The 26,277-nt window shown below is 33.4% G+C and overlaps 2 protein-coding genes and 1 long non-coding RNA gene across 5 annotated transcripts; all 3 read right to left on the reverse strand.

Annotated features, from left to right (window-relative positions):
• Positions 1-8,869: 8,869 nt before the first annotated feature.
• Positions 8,870-12,081, reverse strand: LOC104111561 (uncharacterized). 3 transcript variants are annotated; one of them, XM_009621284.4, is made up of 4 exons: positions 11,923-12,081; positions 11,725-11,832; positions 10,039-11,052; positions 8,870-9,720 (listed from the first exon to the last, which is right to left on the reverse strand). In XM_009621284.4, the coding sequence occupies exons 3-4, from the start codon at positions 11,032-11,034 to the stop codon at positions 9,181-9,183; spliced, it is 1,536 nt and encodes a 511-aa protein (XP_009619579.1). In that variant the 5' UTR covers positions 11,035-11,052; positions 11,725-11,832; positions 11,923-12,081; the 3' UTR covers positions 8,870-9,180. The 3 variants fall into 3 exon arrangements, with proteins under 3 accessions (XP_009619579.1, XP_009619580.1, XP_033515990.1); XM_009621285.2 differs by having other exon boundaries at positions 10,039-11,057; XM_033660099.2 differs by lacking the exon at positions 11,923-12,081 and having other exon boundaries at positions 11,725-11,903.
• An 811-nt stretch (positions 12,082-12,892) lies between these two features.
• On the reverse strand, positions 12,893-14,048 carry LOC104111560 (uncharacterized). The gene is made up of 2 exons (XR_689741.4): positions 13,884-14,048; positions 12,893-13,359 (listed from the first exon to the last, which is right to left on the reverse strand). It is a non-coding gene; the product is annotated as an uncharacterized lncRNA (long non-coding RNA).
• Positions 14,049-16,925: 2,877 nt separating this feature from the next.
• LOC104111559 (CDP-diacylglycerol--glycerol-3-phosphate 3-phosphatidyltransferase 2-like) lies at positions 16,926-24,371 on the reverse strand. Its single transcript, XM_009621282.4, has 7 exons — positions 23,995-24,371; positions 22,707-22,804; positions 22,563-22,613; positions 22,286-22,399; positions 17,750-17,806; positions 17,579-17,664; positions 16,926-17,473 (listed from the first exon to the last, which is right to left on the reverse strand). Exons 1-7 carry the CDS (start codon positions 24,359-24,361, stop codon positions 17,353-17,355), a joined length of 894 nt encoding a protein of 297 aa, XP_009619577.1. The 5' UTR covers positions 24,362-24,371; the 3' UTR covers positions 16,926-17,352.
• Positions 24,372-26,277: the final 1,906 nt, after the last annotated feature.

The following is a 26,277-nucleotide window of genomic DNA, read 5'->3' on the forward strand; positions in this document are numbered from 1 at the left end:
ACTAAAAATCTCTAATTGTTTTACAAAATTTTAATTTTTTCTGTTTACATGTTGACTTGATTTAACGGGTTGAGTTCAAAATAATTTATCAAATTATTGGGTCAAAATGGGCACAACAGTGTGACTTAACAGTCAAAATGCAATCCAAATCCAATCATACAAAATCAAATTTGGAAATTGAAAATGATGTGAACTTTGGAAGAACTTAAGCAGAGAAATTTAAGAAAAAATATATTAATTTTCACTTCTTCATTTTCAAAAGAAATAGTAACTAAATAAAAGAGGAGGGGGGATAGGTCATGTTGGGAAGGTTAAGTTATAACCCGCTATTCGACTCATTTTGAACCTTCTATTTTTATCTAAGCAAAGTTTGGGCAAAGATTTAAGCTATATACTCATAAAGTTTAAAGATTTTTCACACTATCAGCCTAGTTTAACCTATTATAATAGGTTAATTACTATTTTTATCATGCTATCAAATAATTATGAAAATTTAGCTTTAGTTACTTTATAAGTGATTGAATAAAACTTTTATCCCGTTAGTGCATAAAACTTAAACTAATACTATAGGTGAAAAGCTGATCATTTAACTCCACTAAAGTAGAACGGAAGATCAAATAGTCTTCCCTTAATACAAAGTTTTATTTCTTCTACATTCTCAATATAGTTTCAAATAGGGATTGCAAACGGACGGGTCAGATCGGATATAGACGGGTCAAGTAGTTTAAATTACCATTTTTATCATGCTATCAAATAATTATGAAATATTTAGCATCATTTAGCTCCACTAAAGTAGAACGGAGGGTCAAATAGTCTTCCCTTAATATAAAGCTTTATTTCTTCTACATTCTCAATATAGTTTCAAATAGGGGTGGCAAACTGGCGGGTCAGATTGGATATGGGCGGGTTGAAAAGGGTAATGCAAAAGAGGATAAATTATCTGACCCGACTCATAAAGGTTAACCGGCAGATAATATGAATATTCATATTATCCATGACTTCTTGAATATGATCACTTTTGAAAGCATTCCTAGTCTCTCAAGCTTGAGGAACCCCCAAATTTGAGGCTTTACAAATGTTTTCGTTCCTATACACTATTTGAAACTTATTTACCAAAATTGTTCTAATTTTGTATATTATCCGCCATAAACAAGAATTACTTACAAATTATATACATTCTACCTTAAAAGGCTCGCAATCCATTATTAGTGCCTTCAATCAAGGGATTTAGTTACACCCTTTTCATTTTTCTTCTCCTCTCTCCCCTCTATATTCAATTATGAAAACGGCCTAGTTGGATGAGAAGATTCCTCAATTGGTCTCAGCTCCCAACTGTTCCCTGTTATTGCCATGAAAGTAGGATGTAATTCAATTTGATTGAAGAAATCCTAGCTAGGTCACAATTAACAATTCCTATAATAAAATAAAAAAAATAACAGATATCCATCAAAACAAGGAGAACCAATGCTATAACATCAAAATAGTTTCACATACATACTATTGAACAGAAAAGGCATGTCTCGTCAATTAAAGATTGTTCTAAATTTGATTAATCGGGTGCAGATCTGCCGATCACCATCAAAAAGGGAATATTATGTTCATATATTGACAGAATACACTAATTCGCGTAAGTTTAAATGTCTTCAACAAACGACTGTCAATATGGGAATAAGATGAACCATCAATTTAGTCAATAATTTTATCAGAAATAACGGGCATTGTCACACATGAACATAGTATAAACGAGGCATAGTAAGCATAGTAAGAAGGTAATACTCTAAAAGCAGGCGACGGAAAACCTACATCGAATGTTGCAGCTGAACAAAATTTAGTATCTCCTCGGACTTCAGAGTTGATAAAATCAACTGAGAAAAGAACAATATATGGTACATCAAAATATAAATTAAAAATAAATTTCGTACAAATTTAATACAAATTTGAATATCTACAACAACATACATAGTATTCATACAACTAATTATATATTATACAACTTATCTACAACTTTCATACATTATTTCTACCCAATTAAATACAACTGCAATATCATACAAGTTAAAAATAATTTTTATATGAATTTTATACAATATGTCTTTTGTATATATTTGGTATCTGATTTGTATATATTTTGTCCGTGGTGTGTGCTTCTTCCTCTCTAAAATTCCAATCAAAACTTACTCTCTTAATACAATTTTGATACATATCAATAACTTTATGTAAAAAGACAGTATTGATAACTTAAATACAAATTTTATACAACGATTCATACATTATATAATTATTTTTCAACTTTCATACAATATTCAAATAAAAAATATATATATAACTACAACAGAATACAATTATAATACAACTTTACTATAATTTTGTAAGTATATTGTATGTCATGTGTTCTTCTTCTTCTTCTTCTTCTTCGAGTTTCAATCTGAAATTCAGCCAAAATCAAGTCTAATCTTCACCAAAACAACCTCAAAATTGAGATATAAACTCCAAACAATATTCTCAATTGTTTGTAATAACACACATTCCAAACAAATAACGATTTTTAAAAACCCAAATTCGATTTCAAAGCTTTTTATTGACTGTCAATGGTGGAGAGTCAAACACCTTCAAAATTTATTGATTGACAATTTCAATTTGAACACCAATTGTGCAACATGAAAGGAAATTGCTAAGTTAAAACGATTGAAATCCATTGATGAATTCCATTAAAACTCTATACAATAAGAAAGCATAAAAACAGTGAACATCAAATGAAGAAAAAATGGGGGAAAAAAACAGATAAGGAGAGTAGATAGACGGAGAGAGAGAGAGAGAGAGAGAGAGAGAGAGAGAGAGAGAGAGAGAGAGAGAGAGAGAGAGTGGGCAAGTATAAAGGGATAAGTAAATAACTGATATTTCTTATTCAATTCCTAATATAAAGGGATACTCATTTAAAACTTATTTGTATATAATTGGTAAATTATATATGACCATGTAATTAATTTGAAACTTAAGTAGGGAGGGTAATAAAGTTTCAAATAGTGTATAGGAACGTAAAAATCCTTAAGTTAAACTCATTAGTTATCCATTAATTATCTATTTTCTAAGTAGATAATATGGTTCTTATCCATATTTGACCCGTTTTTAAAAAATTTATTATCCAACCCATTTTCTAATGGATAATATGGGTGAATAACTTTTTTCTTTTAACCATTTTATCACCACTACCTGTGTATGTCACTTGAAATCTGCATCTTTCTTTAATGGCAGAATACATCGACAACTCTTTAAATTTATCCACACTTTTTACTTCGATACTCTATCTTAAGTCTGTTCCATTTGAACACTTCAATAACATCTCAAATGTGTCATTTAAACACAATGTGCTGACATGGCAAAGCAAGTGTTTCTCACATTTCTGTCGCGCGTGAAAATCATCCAAAAAGCATACTCCACATACTTCTTGCCTGAAAATTTTCCGTTGAACTTTTCTTTTTCATTTTTCAGATCTGTGGCCCCATATCTTCACCTTCTTCCTCAAACTCCTTCAATATTTTCACACCCAAACGCCGACCAATCCAACCAAACTATCTATTGAAATTGTGGCCAACAAGTTTTTTCAAAACAAAATCAGCAAATCCAGATTGGAAATTAACATCAAGATTTCTCTTTGTAATTTTGAACAAAAGCAAAAGAACTGGGTTAAGATTATCGGGTGTGAATTTTCATTCAACCTTTACAAAAGGTGATTTTGAGCAGCCATTCAAGAACTTTCCTGTCTGAGATTATCATCGATGGCAAGAACATGGACTTCTTTAGAATTCATAGGTGCGCACAAATTCAAATTCCTCCATCTTCACTTCCCTCGACCTCCGTGAAACTTTGTTCCTTGCCATGTCTTCCAATCACAAGTTTCCTTTTGAACTTGAAAAACAAACTCAACCTAAAAATATGTTTTGGAAGAACAAGTGGAAAAACAGAATTCTTTCAAGTTTTTGCAACACACAGTAAAAGTCATAATAATTTCTTTGCTATTTTCAGAAAACTGCCATTAGGACAAGTTTTAAAGAATTAATATAGCAAAAACGGGTGGGATGGGGGAGAAGAAGCAGCAGTATGGGGAGGGGAGGGGAGGGATAGGATTTGTCGGAGAAGAATTGTATCGAGGAGGGGAGAGGGTTTTCTGCTATTTTTGTTTTCTTTTTTAATTACAATTGTCATTTATTAAGAAAGTTACACGTGTCAGTCATTTATTTGTTCATTTGACACGTACAAGCGTGTGAATGGCACACATCTTTGTATTTTGGTTGCCTATCAATTTTGTGTCTAAATGACACATTTAAGATGTGGTTGGAGTGTTCAAATGGGACAGACTTAAAATGGAGTGTCTAAGTGAAAAGTGTGGACAAGTTTAAGAGGTTGTCGATATATTCTGCCTTCTTTAATCATAGATATCTATGGCTAAAGCATGATGCAGGACTTATAGCATGTTTGGCCAAATCGGAGAAATCAACTTATTTTGAGAAGTGCTTTTGAAAAAAGAACTTTTGGAGAAAAACAGTTTATGTTTGGCTAATCACTTGAAAAGCACTTTTGAGCAATAATTTGTGTTTGGCCACTTTTCAGAAAGTGCTTTTAAGTATCAAATTACGAATAAAGACATGAATAGATTTACTTAATAGTTAATATTAAAAGTAAATAAATAATATTTAAAAATTTGTTATGATAGGCAATAATTAAATCTTTTTATTTTATTTAAGTAAAATATAAAAATAAAATTTAAAAGTACTTAATTCTTTTAATATAAGTTAAATATATTAAAAATCATTCAACAAATATAAAAGCATTCACCCCTAAAGTCACTATATATTAGAAAGTTATCCTAAAAATAATAAGAAATATTTATACATTAATATCCTAAGTATTAGGTTTAACAGTTATTTTGGTATATACTATATTTTGTTAAGGGTATTTTTGGTAAGAAGAAAAGTCAAAACTGCTTCTGCTTCTGCTTTTGGGAAGAAGCTACTTTTTCTGCTTCTTAGAAATTGTTTTTGCTTCTTCCCAAAAGTACTTTTTTCCACCAAAAAAGCTTGGCCAAACATCAAGTTAGGGGGAAAAAGTACTTTTGAGAAAGAAAAAAAAAAGTAATTTTGACATCTTGAGAAGCTTGGTCAAACAGGCTATTAATCTGGGAAGATGCAATCAAGAGTTTTTATTCCTGACGTACTTAAGCTAAGTCATGTACTTATGAATTATTATTTTTAGAAATTACTTAGTATTTTCCTATGTATCAGAAAAATAGAAAAAAAATAGACATTGTATCTATTAGGGGTGTCAACGGGTATTTAAAAATCGACTAAACCGACCGAACCGTACCATACCGAACCGATTTTTAGTTTTTTTCAATAAAACCGTAGGTTTTATATAAATCTATCATCGTACCGATAATTAGGTTAGGCTTTTTAATTTTATGAAAATAAAATAAAAAAATATCGAACCGTACCAAATAAATTTACATGTGGAAAATATATTTATATATTAAGTTTAAAAATAATAATGCATTAAATTTTTCTTTCGAATTGGAATTATGAATATGGCTACAAGCAAACAAGTAATTAAAATCAAAATCCTAAGTCCCAAGCCTATTTTGCTACTCCTACTGAAACTAAATTATTTCCAGCATATTCACTAGCAAGACACAAAGTATTTTAGCGATTATGAGTAGCAAACTATAATGTATTGAACATGTTTCCTTTCGTATGATTTAGATTTATCTTTTTGAATATTTAATCTTCTATAGACTTTATTCTTGAGTCCCAACTTGGTTAATATCTTTCTACTCGTGTAATTTATCTTTTCTTTGTATTTGCTTAGTTTCTTTTATGTTGTTGTAGAGTAGTTGATGGATCTATACCCTAGCCATCTTTCATATTTTCTTAATTTATGATGAATTTCAAGACCATACACTGCAGCTAATGCTACTAACATCCGTATGGACGTAATTCTTGTAACTGGAGAGTATGTATCAAAGTAGTCTAGACCTTCTCGTTGTCTATACCCTTTGACTATGAGTCTTGCCTTGAATTTATCAATAGTGCCATCATCTTTGATTTTTCTCTTAAAAATCCATTTAGAACCCAAAGGTTTATTTCCAGGAGGAAGATCAACCAATTCCCATGTATGGTTGTTCAATATGGATTCTATTTCACTATTGACTGCCTCTTTCCAAAACAATAATTCCGAAGAAATCATAACTTCTTTAAATGTTTGAGGCTCATTCTCCAATAAGAAAGTCACAAAATCTGGTCCAAATGAAGTAGACGTTCTTTGACGTTTACTACGTCTTGGATCCTCCTGATTACATGTACTTTCTTTTGTTTCTTCCCGATGTCGTTTAGATCCTTCACCAAACGACTCACATTCCTTTTTATACGGATATATATTTTCAAAAAACTCAGCATTATCTGATTCTATAACCGTATTATTATGAATGTCGGGATTTTCTGATTTATGAACTAGAAATCAATATGCTTTACTATTTGTCGCATATCCTATGAAAACACAATCAACGGTTTTCGGTCCTATCTTTACCCTTTTGGGTTTAGGAACTTGCACTTTTGCCAAACACCCCCACACTTTAAAATAATTCAAGTTGGGCTTCCTTCCTTTCCATTTTTCATATGGAATGGATTGTGTTTTGCTATGGGGCACTCGATTTAATATTCGATTAGCCGTAAGAATGGCTTCCCCCCACAAGTTCTGTGGCAAACCAGAACTTATCAACAACGCATTCATCATCTCCTTTAATGTGCGATTCTTTCTTTCCGCAATCCCATTAGATTGGGGCGTGTAAGGGGCTGTTGTTTGATGAATAATTCCATATTCTAAACATATTTCTTCAAAAGGAGATTCATATTCACCACCCCTATCACTTCTTATCATTTTTACTTTCTTGTTAAGTTGCGTTTCAACTTCATTTTTGTATTGCCTGAATGCGTCTATTGCTTCATCTTTACTATTCAGTAAGTAAACATAGCAATATCGAGTACCATCGTCAATAAAAGTTATGAAATACTTCTTTCCACCGCGAGATGGTATTGACTTCATGTCACAAATATCTGTGTGAATTAAGTCTAAAGGATTTGAATTCCTTTCAACTGACTTATAAGGATGTTTAACATACTTACATTCCACACATATTTGACATTTTGATTTTTCGCATTCAAACTTTTTTTCTGTTAAAAAAAATGACACAAACAAACGTTTAATACGCGTTTTCAAACAGGAGTAAAAATCACGTAGATTTTAATCTCCAACAAATTGCCACAAAGGCTTTACTCTCCAAAACGGGAGTACACAAAACCACAAAGGTTTTAGTTTGCAGAATAATAAGAATAACACAAATACAGAAATAAATATTAAATTCCTTAAGATTGTTAGTCCCGCCAATATTGCTGTATTTGTAAATAATAATTCTGCAAAATATAAGTTATCGTAATGAAACAATAAATAATTCGAGCCCACTGAATTCACAGTGTTTCCTTAAAGAATTTAATCCCCTCCTAGTACCCAAGGTAATGGATTATTTCCTCCCAGGATAGAACGAATCACACACTGGTGTAGCGGTACTTCAAACCCCAGTGTTTAAGCGAACACAAAGTTCGGTAGAAAATCACACTTACAGTTGCTTTATTTGAAGTTAAAAACAATGCAGAACGAGGGAGTAGAAACTCAGAAAATCGTATGGAAATGCTGAGAGGAAGGAGTGCAATCAATGAATCCGTAGCCGTAGCCGTAGCCGGAGCCGAGCCGAGCGAGCGACGACGACGGCGCGAGGCTTGCTTTCTTCTTAACTCTTTAAGAGTTACAAGAAGAGCAATTATATATATACCCACCAAAAATCTTTTCCTCTTCTAATATGGGACAATGTCTCATTGTCAAGAGGGGAAAACTTAAAATTTTACTCAAAAATTTTATTTTCCCTCCATTTCCCATTCACCCTCATTTTAAGACTATTTCATCTTAAAACAAAAACCTCAACAGACATATATTGTAATATAATACTAATGGGGACACAGTTAAATAACTGACCTCCAACAATTGTTCAGTCCTTTTCTTTAAAGCCTCAAAAGATGCTTCCTTGTGAATAAGTTTTAAGATGCAGATTAGGTGCGACTGCAGATTCTCGAGACGATGTTGGTTTGTTGTGCATTGAGGAATAGTAGATACACATCCTACTGGATAGAAAGGGCAGTTAACAAGCTTCATTGGACATACAGTAATACAATGCCTGTCCATTTCGCGCCTCATAAGCGTTTCCGGGCGTTTCTGCTCACATTGAAGTATTTTAAAAGGACAAGTCGAGTCGTGCTGTTTCAGCTGAGCTGCACTAAATCGCGCGTTACATCCCTCATTTTCACAGTTCAATTCCCTGAAACTGCACGAGGCGATATGTTCAGAGAGCTCTTCTTCAGATTTAAACTTCATATTGCAGTGATAAGTGTTCTTGAAGTCGATATTTCTGATCAACGTTTGCGCCACTGCTATCCGCCTTCCCATCAACCAAAAACCGTTTACTTCCATTTCTTGCACGAAATCGTCTATCCTTTCCTCTCTCCTCTCGCTTAGTAGCCACGCTGATTTTCAGTGGCTATTTTTGAGACGAAACATAGATATATAACTTTAGCCATTTTGTTACAAGAATGCCACTTTGACAATATATCCAATTCTGACTAGGTTAGATATTTAGTGAAACTTATTTCGGTCCGGTGCACTAAGCTCCCGCTATGCACGGGGTCCGGGGAAGGGCCAGATCACAAGGGTCTATTGTACACAGTCTTACCTTTCATTTTTGCAAGAGCTGTTTCCACGATGCCAATCAATATCAATGAAAAACATAAATCTGTCTAAATTACAAGCAAGCGAAAACTTGCTAGTTATCAACTATTTATACAAGAAAATGTTTATATCTGTCAATAAATAACACTTAAAAAGGCCTAAAAGATGACAAAGTCATAAGGCTATCGTACGAATATTCAGTGGCTACACATGTATTCACTTTTAATATGTGACTTTTTTGGCTCTTTTCCTTTTCCAAAACAATGCTTCTCTTAAATCTTCCTTAGCCAGGTGCCAATTTATTGTTTATCACTGCCTGAGATTCATTTGTTCCGCGAAGTCCTTAGTTTTGGCGAATCACTCTTTTTTGTCTTCAGAAGCTGTTAAGACCTGATGCTTCTCGGGCGATTTGGGAGTCTCTTCACTTTTGGATGACTCCAATTTGTGCGCTGAAGTTGTGAAATCCTGATGTTCTTTGGATGTGCTCAGAGAGACTTCACTTTTTTCAGGTGATTTCGAGACCTTATTTTCTGTTAGAGGTCCCGGGCTCCTATTTTTAACTGCATTCTCACAGTGTTCATTAGTTGATGAATCCGTTTTAACTGTCGGTTCCACAACATTCTCTGGTTTGTCAGGTGACACTATTTTGTTGTCTGAAGCTGTGGAATCATTCTGACTCTTCGATATGTTAGAAGACCGCTCTTCATTATGAGACAAGTCCATTGAACAATCTTTCTTGGTAGATAGATCAGTGTTGTCCTCTTTTTCGTCGTTCAACTCATCGCCCTCTGCATCTTCCTCAACTTCTAAGGGTCCAAGCTTTGCATCAATACTCTTGATCGCAACAGTTAGTGATCTTGCATCACGAGCAGTTGCCAGCCGTCCAGGTGATGATGCCTGTTTTTGAAGAAAAGAAGATACTGTCAAACCTCTCTATAACAGTCTCGTTTGTTCCAGAATGTTTTGGTTGTTATAACGAAGTGCTGTTATAGAGAACACATATTATAACATAGCATATAAATTAGTTCCAAAAGAAACTTGGCTTTTATAATGAATGGTTGTTATCTAGCGATCTTGTTATAAAGAGGTCTGACAACCACGTCAAGAGCTATACATTTCCTATGCGTCGTTGAAGATTTAAGTTCCAAAGATAAGCAGCAGTAAAATATTACTATATCCAGAGAAAGACAATAGGGGCACCATTAAATAACTGACCTCCAACAACTGTTCAGTCCTTTTTTTCAAAGCCTCAAAAGATGCTTCCTTGTGAATAAGTTTTAAGATGCAAATTAAGTGCGACTGCAGATTCTCGAGACGATGTTGGTCCGTTGTGCATTGAGGAATAGTAGATACACATCCTACTGGATAGAAAGGGCAGTTAACAAGCTTCATTGGACATACAGTAATACAATGCCTGTCCATTTCGCGCCTCATAAGCGTTTCCGGGCATTTCTGCTCACATTGAAGTATTTTAAAAGGACAAGTCGAGTCGTGCTGTTTCAGCTGAGCTGCACTAAATCGCGCGTTACATCCCTCATTTTCACAGTTCAATTCCCTGAAACTGCACGTGGCGATATGTTCAGAGAGCTCTTCTTCAGATTTAAACTTCATATTGCAGTGATAAGTGTTCTTGAAGTCGATATTACTGATCAACGTTTGCGCCACTGCTATCCGCCTTCCCATCAACCAAAAGCCGTTTACTTCCATTTCTTGCACGAAATCGTCTATCCTTTCCTCTCTCCTCTCGCTTAGTAGCCACGCTGATACTCTGCTGAAAAAGTTCCTCTTAGACTGTGCAAAATCATCAATAAAATCTGATATAATATCATGAGGATTATCCGACAATACTTCAGTAACCGCATCACCTTCTAAGACAACAGACTCAGCGACAAACATCTCGCTTCTCTGAACAAGATAGTCCACCATTTCTCTTCTAATATTAACAGCAACAGAAGCTGGGCTATTCAATAGACCGCCAGTCGTGTTGTCAATACAGGCAGAGGCTAATCCTGGAAGGAATTCGTCTGCTACCTTTTGAACCATTTCCGCATCAAATAGATCACAGCAGAAGAGGTGACTATCCTCTTTCACTTCCTCAATTTCTGCTGGTTTAATTTCCTCCACTTCCTCTAATTTCACATCTTTAAGTGCTGCTGTTTTGATTTTCTCTTCATCTATAGGGCGATCCATGTTAAAAGAAGCTTCGGACATGTTCAATGAGACAATAAACTGCACTATCGATGACATATTATGATTAGTACCACAGATACTGATAATGTATATAAGAGAAACACCCTTAAAACAAAAATAAGAATCCAAAAGCATGACATAGTGATCTCGGCTGGCGAAATGGATATTAACCATCAGCAAATATAGACGGATGCAGTCATATTCACTGGGTTCAACTGAATCAGTATTTTTGAGACGAAACATAGATATATAACTATATGAAACACTCCTAAAATTTCAACAAATATTAGATTCTGAACCATAATTTCAAACGCATCAAATTTAAATCCTGGATCGGCCTCAGATTCCAAACTAGTGATACCATTTATATGAGAGTTCTCTTTAACAAGAGAATCCGACAGCACGCCATCAAAATTTTGCAAGCAATCACAAACTGAACATATTAGAATCACGCCATTAAATCGAAACATATAACATGTATTCTAGAACATACAGGAAGGAGGAAATGATCTCCCATGTCCACTTACAATTTGAATAAAAGAAAATGTCCCCACAAAAGATATGTTGTGTTATTTTGACATATATCATGTGTTATTTTTTATTGATCTCCTATAAAAAATGTCATATAGCTAAAATAACATTTGTAATGGAGTACAATATTGCTCAATAGGAAGTGACAATCACACAGAGAGAAAGGAACAAAGAGATCACCTCTAGCCTCTTGTTTGTAAGATTGGATCGGACGTGAAAATTTTGGAATCCATTAAATCGGTGTCAATTCAGATTCCAAAAACGAGCTCAAATTACTTTCATGAAAAGCTAAAATGCAAACAAAAAGGCATTAAAAATGTGAAGTTAGGACACCAAATTTTGTTGGAAAAAAAACATAGATAGTAAAAGATTGAATACCTCGAAATCTTGTGGATCGCCTGCTTTTTATTGTTTCAGTTGGCTATAACCGTTAAGGTGAAAAGTAGAGACAATTCTGTTCCGGGCCCTCAAGTTTCTTAAGAGTTACTATTTCCTGCACATTTGAAAGGATATGGTTAAACTACTTACTTTGTTTTACGGAAAAGTGCCAAAAATGCCCCTAAGTAACGTTAAGGGCATTTATAAACCAAAAGGTTAACGGGCGTTGATGAGCCATATTCAATTCATTAGGGACATTTTTAGCGCTTTTCTTTTCCGTTTTGTTTATTGGAAACAGCGATGGGCAGTTCGATTTGAATTATGAAAACTTCAATTTGGTTTTATAAATTCAAACCAAATAAGCTCGGTTTGGTTTGGGTATTAAGAGCTTGGTTTCGATTAATCAGTTGATTATTTGAATTTTCGATTTGATGAGTTGGGTTTCTTCTTCTTACAATGAAAAGAAAAAAAGAATCTTTAAATAAATTATTCATGTCATATTGCTTTAATAATTCCTCATTCCTACCGCATCATCTGGATATTTAGTTATTGTAAGTACAAATGCAAATTTGTAATATAATACACTACTAGAAACAGTCTTTTCCGAGGGAAGAAATCAATAGAAAACCGTCGGTAATGGGTAATTGCACCCTCAATTTGTCATATTTTTTAAACCTTCATTTTCGGTTAATACTATACCATTCCTTTTGCGCAAATAATAGGAGGTTGCATGTTAATTAATTCTTCAAAAATATATTCTGTTACTTTTATTGATAATATATAACCAAAAGTCTCGGTCTCTAACCTCTATGTTTGGTGTGATGCCTCTCTAAATATGCAAATATGATTCCCAAGTAATAAAAGAGGCAATAGTAACTTAAATGGAAAATCATAAACATAAAATAAAGACAATGCTAGCATATTACAACAATATAATGTTGTTTGTTTGAAAGCATAGAACACCAAGTACTGTGAAATAAAGAACCCATGAATTACTAAACGAAGAACGGTACAATGCAACAAGAATAATCCCAAACAAGTTGAGATCGGCTACATAAATCTTCACTAATCCATTTAAGCTCAACTCATATCATATCGTACCAAATAAAATAAACCCTAAGCCCAAAATCCTAAGAACGCTAGAATGCAAGCATCATAAATAAAATGCCCTCTGAAACACCTACTACTTTTTTATTACCAAAAAACAAAAGGCAGAGAATTAAGGATAGTGAACTAATTAAGTGCCATGAAAATGGCACTTAATTAATTAACAAGACCTAGTGCAAAAGCACTTTCTTTGCCAGCCAATGCAGTCCCCGCCGGTGAAACCTTCACCACGGCACACCTCAGCGCAGTTATGGTCACCTAGGCAAGGCCCTTTGTACTTATGGCTTTGCGAGATGCACACTCTTCCCTCCACTCGTGGGATCGCCATTTCTGCACCCATACAAATAAAGATTTAAATTTTATACGCCGAAGACAGTGTACTCATATTTTACACTATATTTAACCAGTTATAGACGGTTGTTACTTTATTTTTCATGTCGTCGTATAAGATTTGTTACGAATAGTTATATGTTATTATACGTCAACTTAACATGCATGATAGCATAAACAATTTAGAGTTTATGTAATATACATCGTCATTGTATATAATTTTTACACATCACATCACATTTATCTATTGTAGTAGATAAATTGTCTTATTTTTAGGATTACATATCCTAAAAATCTATACATTGTCAATGTCCGGAACTTAAACTCAAAACTAAAACTATACGTAATTTCTTCTATTAGAAGTGTTATTAGATATAAAAAGCTGTGACCAGAATTTAGTCTTTAAGTCGAGATAAAAAACGAAGGATTATAAGCATTTTAAAGTAAGATTATAAGCATTGTTCCTATGTATGTTCCTAAATATCAGTTCATATAAAAAAGAAAGGCGAAAAGAAAAGACTTACGTGAGGCGAACAAAATGAGAAGGCAAAACAAAAGACCAGAAATTTTCCTCTCCATATTTTGTTATCCTTTTTTCACTAACTCTGTAAATAAACTCACACTGATCTCTTCGAATTATTCGGATGTGACTCTTAAGACAAATGGAGATCACTATAAATAGAGAAATGGAAGCAGCAGTGGCATAATGTTACTGTCCTCGTGTAGTTTAAAAAAAAACAGAAAAAAAAAGAGACAAATTTATTCTTTAGATTATTTAATGCCATCTCTTTTAAGCAAAGAGACAAAAAGAGAGCTCTTTTACGCAACCTCGAAAAGATGAAAGTGCATGGTGTTACTATCATTTTGTGCACATAATTTGAAATTTTATTTGTCTATCGTCCTTGACAAAATATATGCAGAATAACACAATTTAATCACTTATAAGTTAATTATAAAATAAATGTTTATAATAAGTATTAATCGATAATTTGATAAAACTGAATGGGTGACAACATACTTTCACAAATTAAACTAAACTACTGGTGTCAAAAATATTTACATTGTAAGTTTATATATGTAACTTAAATCCTTTCACAAATGACGAAACGATGCTTTCAATTTGTGTTCTTTCGCCAGTGTGCCACACTTAAACGAAGTGAAGAAACATCATACTATTATTTCTTTTTAATTCTCTTCTCCATTTTATTTGATTCTCAAATCTTGAGAGAACATCACACATTGAATAATTTATTTTTCTTATGTTATTTCTAGAGTCTTACATTTGGTTTTCACCTAATCCTCCCTCACACAGTTATAAGTAAAAGAATATATGTTTGAAGTGTGATTATATTTTCTGACTGATATTACCCCAACAACAACAATAAGAAGATATCACTAGACAACAAATGTAGTTGTACAAATCGCTATATTGTCGCACTTTAATTTGAAAAACTGTTTACTCATAAAATATTTTATGTTTTCTCCAATATATATTTTTTATTAGGGTTATGGATTTGAACCGACTCCGTTTTATAAGCGACTTAACAAAGGATAGGCCTAAATAATCTTCATTTGGGTCGTTTCATTGGTGTATGACGACATACTTAATTCCAGCATAAAATTCCGCATAGATAAAGCAGTGTTCGATTGGCCACATAAATAATTGCCCCATAACTCAAATGTAGCATTTGGTTTGCAGTATTAAATAATACATATATACATCAAGTTATACAAGAATTTTTATGCATGATAAAATGTGAAACAAGAATATGTATATTAGTATTGCAGGGTTAAGCTATTTAAAGATAAAAATATCCTTTCAAAATTAGTAATTCATATATAATAATTTTAATAATAGTAATCACGGCACAATAATCCCTTCGTTAATTATTAATCACCTCACAAAATATCTCTTCATTATAATCCCGTATAAATAATCCTATATTATAATTTTCGCATAAGTAGTATGTAAACCAAACGACCTCGTTTCGAACACCGACTGACTGACTGTCTGTCTGGCTGACTAAAGTTTTAGTGTTCAGAGGAGTAATCACGTGACAGCGCAAAACTAAGCATTAATGAAAATTAACTCCGACATAATATAAGGTTAATTTATACGTTTAAAAGCAGACAAATTAAATTAAAACCAGACTAGAGTGCACCAGTGATCGATGCATTGAAGATGAAAGTGCGTGCATGGACGGCTATGACTCGAAAATCAAACCAGATCTATGGGTTGTTGGTGGAATATTATAATGGAGATTTAAATTATATATAAATAATTTTATATGTTGTCATTGTAATTTAATATGTTATAATATATTGTTATTCTCTGTAGAGTATGCAGCATATGGAGTTGTGGAACAACTACAGTATTTTTATGTTCTATGTTTAAAATTTAGATATGTTATCGACTCATTTACTTCTATTATGTCAATATTAATTACCACAATTGAAATTATGGTTCTTATTTATAGTGATAACGATAAATTTGCCTTCTCAATCATGTCTGAAATAGTGAGATCTAACATTCTAGGGATCTTTGTGCTTTACTCTCTAAATGTTACTTTCAATGAGTTGCATTAAGTTAATACTCATACCTTGTTTAATAGTATATAAATACGATGAACATCAATCGAATGTGATAAATACTGATTAGTGGACGTGGCTCTTAAGCAGAAAAAGACAATCAATCAAGCATAAAACTACTCAAATACTACTCCCTCATGTCCACAATAAGTGATCATTTTACATTTTTATTTTGATCCAAAATAAGTGTTTATTTACATAATCAAGAAGGAATTAATTTTATTTTTTCAAAATTTACCCTTATTTACATATTCCAATATGTCGAAATAACAATTAATTAAGGTTAATTTAGTGAATACATCTTTTTTTCTCTAGAAGTTCGTATTTCCTTAATGGGTGTGTCAAAGGTAAAATTGTCACTTATTGTGGACCGGATAGAATATCTATCTATCTAGAACGTGCTGAATTTAAATCCAGTAACGTGAGAAGAACTCAAATACAGCACATCAATATATTTTGGTTTTCCCTTTCCCTTTTATCAGTTCAATTCAATTGATTTACTACTTTCACTTTACGTTCGAGCATTTACCTCTTCTTTTTAAGCTTTCTTTACATTTATGCCTACTTTAGCTTATTTCGTTAATTCATAAACTTGGATTACTCATACTAAAATATAGTAACTTCCACTACTATAACCTTGTGTAAAATGTATAGTCGAGTGGAATTCCCTTCTCATCATAATCACCTAGACAAATTAAAAGTCACTGCATAGTGAATTCAACTGCCACAGCTGCCTACTCGGCCAGATTCATGAATGTTTCCTCTCTGATAAGAGAGATAATAACGACAACAAACCCAGTGTAATCCCACGAGTGAAAATTCTGCGTCGTTGCCGGGGATAATGACCTAAAAAAAAAAGATAAAGGTGTCTACTTCAAGTGACACTGCCCACCTATTCTAAACAAACACCATGGCGATAATATACATATTTTAATGGGTAGTGTGCTTTATGGCATCGGCAATATTGACACAAAGGAGACATAAGAACCCAACTTCGCATTCACAAAAAGAACGGTGAAATGCCTGTTCAACCCAAACAAACACTTGATATTTTATTTTTCCTGAATAGATTATACATATAGCAAATTCTACAAGTTTGATGATCCTAATTCCTGTTGAGCCTCCAAGTTCGCTAAAGAATATGGTTAAAGAATGAAGTGGAAAACCAAACATTGAGCACAGCCAACATTTTCATTTCTCTTCCTGTCACAACCAAATGCACCGGAGAATTATGAAGTGAGGGATGTCAGAATTGAGTTAGCAACTTTGGTTGCACTCAACATGTGACTGCAAAGGGCTCCAAAAAGGCGGCTTCCTCTTGCACTAATCATGGATCTGCTTGTGTACAACCTGCTCCTCCACAGCTAGTAGCACGAGCCAAAATGCAATTAATGGCCATAATTTCTACATCAACAATACTTTCCATATCTTTCTCATATACACGACCAGAGACCAAACAGCAAGCCATGCTGAAACATATAGCAAGATCACACCGGAAGCAACGAAAGTTCCAGCCCCTGATAAACTACAGGGAGGACAGTTACCGAGGTCAAATCACAATCAGATGAATTTCCAATAAGCATTCCCTGTTACTTCAAACATTAGCATGAGTTTAGAACACAAAAGATACCTGCTATCTCTGGTAACCAGGAGGATGGTCAGTGCAATCATCTGAGTGGCTGTTTTCCACTTCCCCAAGTTATTCACGGCAACAGCCTGGAAAATTCATTACTTATTGCTGTGGTAATTAAATCATGAAGTGGATTACTCTAAAGTAAACAATAATAGGTTAATCGTGAACCTCTGAAAGTTTACCACCCTGAGAAGCTGCCCATTCTCTAACTGCAGACATAGTTATCTACAAAAAGATGTGCAAAATGAATAAAAGATCAGTGTTCATCGCTTGTCCATGATGGAGAATGAACCAAAATTCAGTTAAAAAAGATTTTAGCCGCACAAGGAAGAGCATCATATGATATATATTTATTGGAAAAGAAAGAAGAAATGAATCTTCAATATAAGTCCTACATTATTATTGCAAAACTCCATGTTAAATCTGGACCCATATATCTCAAAGAGTATCAGAATGCCGTATGCTACGCAAAAAATTAATAAGCTAAAATCCAGATAACAATGTCTAGGTGAATATATCTCTAGTGAACTATTAATTAGGTTCATCAAAAGTACCCAAGGTTTAAATTCATATTCTCAAATGAAATTTATGTTCTATGTTGTGATGGGAATCAATGAACAACGTCTCTTAACAGCGAAACAAGAAGAAGACTTAATAGGGGATGGAAAATATTGTACTACAAGTCTACAACTACGCCGTATATGAATCTCCATTCCTTTCATTTAGCTCAACTCATCATCATCATTACCAAAATAAAACAAAAAAATACAAATAAAAGATATATATATGTATATATATATATATATATATATATATATATATATATAAACAAAGTTCTCTACCAAGTCTAATATTATAATAATTATTATTATTATTATTATTATTATTATAATAATAATAAAAGTTCTCTACCAAGTCTAAAACCTATTCCCAACTAGTAGGTAACCTATATGGATTTTTCTCTTCCATTGTGCCCTATCTTTAGCAAAGTCTGCATTGATTCCAAGGATTTGTAGGTCTTTCTAAACAACAATGTCTAGGTGAATATATCTCTAGTGAACTATTAATTAGGTTCATCAAAAGTACCCAAGGTTTAAATTCATATTCTCAAATGAAATTTATGTTCTATGTTGTGATGGGAATCAATGAACAACGTCTCTTAACAGCGAAACAAGAAGAAGACTTAATAGGGGATGGAAAATATTGTACTACAAGTCTACAACTACGCCGTATATGAATCTCCATTCCTTTCATTTAGCTCAACTCATCATCATCATTACCAAAATAAAACAAAAAAATACAAATAAAAGATATATATATATATATATATATATATATATATATATATATAAAACAAAGTTCTCTACCAAGTCTAATATTATAATTATTATTATTATTATTATTATTATTATTATAATAATAATAATAAAAGTTCTCTACCAAGTCTAAAACCTATTCCCAACTAGTAGGTAACCTATATGGATTTTTCTCTTCCATTGTGCCCTATCTTTAGCAAAGTCTGCATTGATTCCAAGGATTTGTAGGTCTTTCTAAACAACTTCCTTCTATGTGATTTTAGGTCTACCCCGTCCCCTTTTCACACCTTCCTCCACCATGATTTTACACCTACGGACCGGTGCATCTGTAAGTCAACGCATGACATGACCAAACCATCTCAAGTGACCCTATCTTATTCTATCCTCCATGTGTTCTACTTGCACCTTCTAGCGGAAGTGATCATTTTTAATCTTATCTAATCTTGTGTGACCACACATCCATCTTAGCATTCGCATTTCTATAACACACATCTTGTGGATATGTTGAACTTTAGCCGCCCAACATTACCATATAACATATATGGTCTTATAGTTGAGAACTAACTTTTCACCTTGGTAGGCATCCTTGCATCACATAACACCCCAGTAGCACTTCTCTATTTCAACCATCCGGTTTTAATCCTATGAGTAACATCTTCATCTATCATTTCATTCTCTTGAAATAACGAGCCTAGATATATAAATTGTTATACATTTTGGCACTACCATTCCATCTAGTCTAACCGCAACTTCGCTTTTCTCATGGTAACTAAACTTGCACGGCATGTACTCAGTTTTTACTTCTACTTATCTTAAAACCCTTACTCTTTAAGGTGTTTCTCCCTAACTCAAGCTTTTGGTTGATGCCCTCGCTAGTTTCGTCAATTAGCATAATATCATTAGCAAATAGCATACACCATGGGACCTATTCTTGTATTTTGTTGGTTAGCTCGTCCATAACTGGGGTTAATAAATAGGGGCTCAATGCAGAACCCTGGTGTAAACCTACTGTTATAGGAAACTCTTTTGTATCTCCTACTACTATTTGCGTGCTAGTGACTGCTCCTTCATACATGTCCTTTATGACAATTATATATTTAATATGAATTTCTTTCTTCTCTATCACCTACCAAAGGACTTTTTCAGGTACTTTATCATATGCTTTCTCTAGGTCAATGAATACTAGGTGAATCTTTCTTCCTTTCGCGATAAATTTTCATTAATCCTCTTAGCAAGGACATAGCCTCTGTTGTAGATTTACCTGGCATAAATCCAAATTGATTCTCTGTCACTCTTATCGTGTTCCTAAGTCTACACTCTATCACTCTTTCCTAGAGTTACATTGTATGACTCATGTGTTTAATGACACGATAGTTCGCACAACTTTGAATCAAAAAAGATAGAATAGCTTTCCTATCCCTCATAATATTTCATTAGGATAAATCAATAAAATTAAAATTTACAATTTCATTAGGTGAAATAAGTTGTTTATGAGAATTTCTAGATAGATTTTCAAGTTTTCTCCGTCTGTTTTAGAAAATTAATTAGGTAATTTAATTTCTTCCACCCAAAGAAACAATATGGAAACTTTTTCTTTCATGAACAAATGAAAATTTTTGACGTGGAAACTTTCTTTTTATTTTGGAGATATTTTCCCAAACTTTCTTTTTACCGGGAATTTAACTGGCACTTCTTATCTACCCCCATGGCTAACACGCTTGTATTAATTAGTGATAGCTTTTCAAATTCTGTCATTCTCCTATAAAAAGGAGATTGGATCAAGTCACTCTCCATCACATCACCCTAAACCCTAAAAAATACCTCCTAGAAGAAGCGACGCTTAAGGCATCAGCGAGATAGCTCCATGCCTCGGTGTTATTAGGAACATAGTGGACGAAACCATGGAATTCCTCTTTGATCACAATCAGTGTGTCAACAATGAAACCTTGCAGGAGCAAGAATATGTTGTGTAGCATCCTTCTCCACCTCGACAATGCAGGCTAGTTCTACACTTCTCCTAGATCCCTTGCACCAAGTGTTGACTAGTTTATATTTAGTTCTTGTTTATTTGTTGTTCTGTTTGGGTAATGGTATTTTAATGTACTTCTGTTGATGGCAATATTATAGTATGTTTAGTTTCCATTATGTTACTCAATGTCCCTCTTGTTGCTTATGCTCATATTTCCCATTAACAAAAAAAGAATTACATTAGGAAACATAACCGACTTAAAATGTGTTAAGTATATGTAACATCAATTTATTTAATATGGGCTACATATTCCCCCCCCCCCCCCCCCAAAAAAAAATTCCACAAAGTCCTCCCCTCTTTCCAATCTAAGTTGTTTAGCGCTAGTGCAATTCAGAGAAATTTATCCACCCACCGGCATTACTTAAGAATATGATATTTCCTACTTTACTTAACAGAAATGAGATAGGAAAGGAAAACACAGTTATAACCAAAATTTCATTTCAGCGGAAGGATATGAGCCATAGCTTCATGGAACTCTTGAAAAATAGTGGACTGTGATCCCAAATTATGTGGGAAACTATAGCAAAGATATCATCTTTTGAACAACTAAAACTTATATGTGGCGAATGTACGACTGAAAATAAGCTATTACTTCAGTAAGTTTCAAAAGTAATATTAACTACTTAATACAATTTACCTCATGATAGACAACATTTTCCTTTCCCTTCCTTATAAGTTATAACACTGATTTGTAGTTACTACTATACTTTTTTTTACAGAAGCTAAGAATTCAGGTTTCAAACTTGTACTTATACAATACTAGATGCTGAAATTGCTAATCAAAATTTACACTATATGCCTTGAACTTGTTTTCTAAGATACCTCCTATTCTTTCAGAGCATCCTGATGGCCCCTGCTACTCCGCCCAGCCTCCCCACATCCTCAGAAACAACAAATAAATAAAAACTAAAATGTGCAGTGGAAAACAACCACCATGAGACATGCTTCCATGCGACGTAATCGGATGCCACAGATAGGGTGCATAGAATGCTAAAAGGATCAAAGTCTTCATGTGATCCTTACTGTTTTCATGGCCATCTAACATCTTCAATTTCCCTAAAGGCCAGGGTACCTTACTTTTAACATAAATATAATCTTAGTAACACCTTGTGGAGCATTTAAAGACTCTCCCAGAAACTCAGTATCCAAAATGTTTCTCTGGTGCATTGCAACAACTAAAACCATGTAAAAAAGGGAAAATACAATTCCATTGTGGTGTTATCTACTATAAGATAAACAAACTATGTCAATGTTCCTGATCCCATGAGTATTAATATCATAGAGTTAAAGTTTTCTTTGTGAAAGTATACCAGGTGCAAGGAAATACAACAATAAACAAAAGTACAGTTGATCACTCACCTCCCTGCCTATTATCGCAATTGAAGGTACAGTTAGTAACCATGGCAATGGCCCAAACACACTAGCCTCCAAAGGTCTAGTGCACAACAAGATCAAGGTGGCAGCAACCATTAGCTGTTGCAGTCAAGAAGAACTGTATCAGGAACATTTGCACCTTCATTACAAGCAATTATGCTGAAGTGACTCAAACATTATAGATAATCGAAACAACTTTGCTAGCAAACTGGTAAAAATTCCAGGCAATATGCATGAGGACCAAAGAATAAAGAGAAAATACCTTATCAGCCACTGGATCTAAAAATGCACCAAAGGCAGTTCCTAAGTTCATCTGGACGTGGCAAACCATCCAAATTTGTAAGTTGAGATATAAGTATTTATAATTCGAGAAGAGACAATTATATTAAATAGCACAAGCATGTACCTTGCGAGCAAGGTATCCATCAAGCCAATCAGTTATTGCTGCAGCAATAAATATACCTGTTGTAGCGGTTGGTCCCCACCAGCTATCAACATAGAATGCTATATTGAAAAGGCTTTACAAAATCAGTTTTGTTTTACAGAGTATCAATTTGAAAACAAATTATGCTATCCCACAAAAAAGAATCACAGAATGCTATGGCATCATTTGTAAAATAGCTGTGTAAAGGGAAATAACTGAAACTAAAATCCAGGAATTTCTTATATTAAGTAATGAAACAGATCAGCAAACTAATGAGCCCCTCATTAGAAAACATTACATAAAAGCATACAATAGACTAATAACAAGACAACTATGCTAAATGATCAGATGTCTGAAACTCTCACTCTCTTTATTCAAATGTTGGGAAGTTTTATACAACGCTTGGATCAAGAGTCTGGGACAGTTTCCCTCGTGATGTATCATTTGTCTCTTGTCTCTAAGCAGTATGCACCATGTTCCGCAAGTTAGCAGTTCAACAAAGAAAAGGGAAATGAAAAATAGAGTCTTCTTTCCTTATTCAATTTCCTAAACCATTATATTACACAAAGATATAACTAGATTTTTTTAGCGCACGGAATATTTGCAGGATATCAGTGCCTCTCCTCTCCATAGCTAAATACAATAAGACTAAAGACCAGATTCTATTAGTTACTAAATCAATCATATCACCAAATTGAGTAACTCTTTTTTTATAATCGACAAATGAGCCAATGGCGCAAGGTTAAAAACTGGATAATGGGCCCCGACCCTCTATCCTTCTCCACTTCAAACAGGCTTTTGTTAGAGGCCCTGATGTGTGCCTAACCGTGCCTGACCGCTAGTCACAGGGACGGAGTTACCCTTGTCCAAGGGGAGTCAATTGACACCCTGAAGCTGGAAATTACACTGTGTTGATAGATCAATCTTAATGTATATATACTATATGTTGAATACCCTTGGCTTTTTCGTGTATTTACTTCCTTATATTTTGACTCTGTTTAGTGAAAATCCACTACCGCTAGACCAAAGCCCCTAGGGCCAAATTTAGTAACTTTAACGTAAGATGTATACGTACTTACTTGAATAGTCAATCTAAATGCATCAATTCTACTAATCAAAGCTCAATAACACAAGAACTCACTGTAAAGGAGAAAAAATCAACTTCAATTAAACTGCAATTTCAAATATCACAACTAAATTTACCACATTGCACGCTCTCATTAGCTAGGGTTAATAAAAATAACTTTTTGTTTCGTTCAGCAGAACTTACTGGTTACGAGAATAGGGATTGCGGCAACCCGGCCGATCGTCAAAATTGTAGGCAATGTAAGTAACTTAGCAGACTTTGACGGAGCTGACGACGGCCGAAATGCAGAGCCCATGCTAAGACAGGAAAAACCTAAGACTTTCGCCGGAAATGGATACGCCGGCGCCGGAGTTGCGATCCTCCGGCAACGGTAGATGAGTGTCGGCGGCACCGCCTGATGATTTGTATTTACGGCGGTGGAGGTGGAGGTTGTGGTGGAAGTGAAGGTGGGGAAGAAAGTGTAGGGCTTCTGGCCATAAATAGAGGCGAAATTAGCGGTGAGTTTGAGCCCCACGAGCATGGTGTGTAAAATTGTAATAATAATACGCATAAAGGCTTAGGTTAGTGGAAGTAGTTGGTGAAGAGGCTTATTTTAGACGGAATGAACTCACTATTTATTGAATATTATTGGGTTTAACCATTATATAAATTTTTAATTTATTGACTCGAGTAATTTGAATTTTTTTATTTATACCAAAAGTTTTTCTATTCAAAATTCGAGATAGAAATCTTGTTATTTCATCATATCTCTTGATATAGAAGTGAGCAATTGACCATATAGATTCTATTACTCTCTTTGTTTTACTTTGTTTGACATTATTGTTTCTTGATTAGTACATTTCAAAAATAATAATATAGTTTTTTCTTTAATAAAAAATTTTTATAGGCACACAAATATTACAATATATTTTCATTATAAGTCTTAAGAAATTTACAACCATATTAATATTATGATATATTTAAAATAATAAATTTTAAAAGTCTTTACTTATTAGTTTAGCTTCATGCTAAATCAAATTTATCATTCATCTATACTATATTAAAAGCACGAATCCCCTATCGAAATGTTATTCACTTTTTTTATCCTTTAAAAATATATTTCACATTAAGCAAAATTATAATTTAAGCTACTTTACTAATATTTAGGACTTTATTTAAATATTTTCCTAATATTTAGACCTTTAAAATCACTTATATTTTGTGTATCAAATTCTTCCTTATTTAAACTACATAATATAACAAATTTGTAATTGAACTTTAACTAAACAACCTATTTCGTGAACTTTGAATTCCTTTTAGGTTTAGGAGTAATTTTTTTTTTTGTTATAAAATTTTAGGTTTATGCTTAGGAGGCTCTTTGTTTGCTATTAAATTTTACCAATCAATTCTATTTCGACACTTTGAATTTCTTGCAGTTTTAGGTGTATTCTTTAATTTTGTTTATTTTCTTACACCAACAAATCAAGGAGGTTTCACATAAATTCTGTCGCATAGATTGATTACAGTATTTCAAGAATGGACCAAGTTTGAAATTATTTATATCCTTCCATAATTCTTTGTACAAACTTATTCCATATTTTTGTATGTATTTCAACAATGGATCAAGTTTGTAATTTTGTACTTCAATAATATATTTGTAATTAATTCATGGAGTTTTTCTTTTTTGGAGAAAATATTGGAGCGAGCCCGTCTTTTTGCTTTCACAAGGAAGTTTGAGTTCAATTAGTCCAAATTATTATGGTAAGTCTAGCTCTAAGGCTGTTTATTTATTTGAGAAGTATTAACGCCAGATTTTTATCATGTTAATACTGATGATTTTCTTCAAGTCATACATGTGATCGATTCTATAGAAAATTTATTGATCGATCTAATATATATGTTTTGTTCGCGCATCTCAACTATTTATTGAATTTGTTATCTCCCATCAGCATAGAGATATTGAATAACTATGCATAAGTAAATGAGAAGAAGACATTTTGTTATATTGAATAACTTTGCTGCAACTTCAAGTGAAGCCAAATTTATGGTTGAGGGAGAACTATAAACTAGAATGAAAAAGTGTCCGACTTGGAAGTGAAGAAAAAAAGAGTTCTAGGCGGACAAAAATTGAATTGTTATCTTGATTATGATTAAGATGAATATTTATTTTCGAGGTCACTTTATTTTTTATAAGTGATAGGCTAAAATCTCAAGAATAACGTTCAAATGTCTATTTTAAATCAAAGACAACATGATTTTTTGGTTTCTAGTGGGCAGTCTTAGTCGTGATGTTGTTTTTTTCTTCAATTTTGTTCTTTTAATAATAAGCTGAATAAATTTACAGCATTAATATCCGAATTAAACTCTAACTTTTAGTTTTCACCTTCTAATACTAAGTGAATTCTACTTCCCATACCCTTTCTAAACTCTCATGAACTCAGAATACTCCATCTGTCTATCCTTAAAAAACGATGCATACTTTCTTCA

This window comes from Nicotiana tomentosiformis, chromosome 4, assembly GCF_000390325.3.
Source record: "Nicotiana tomentosiformis chromosome 4, ASM39032v3, whole genome shotgun sequence".
NCBI classification, from domain to species: Eukaryota; Viridiplantae; Streptophyta; class Magnoliopsida; order Solanales; family Solanaceae; genus Nicotiana; species Nicotiana tomentosiformis.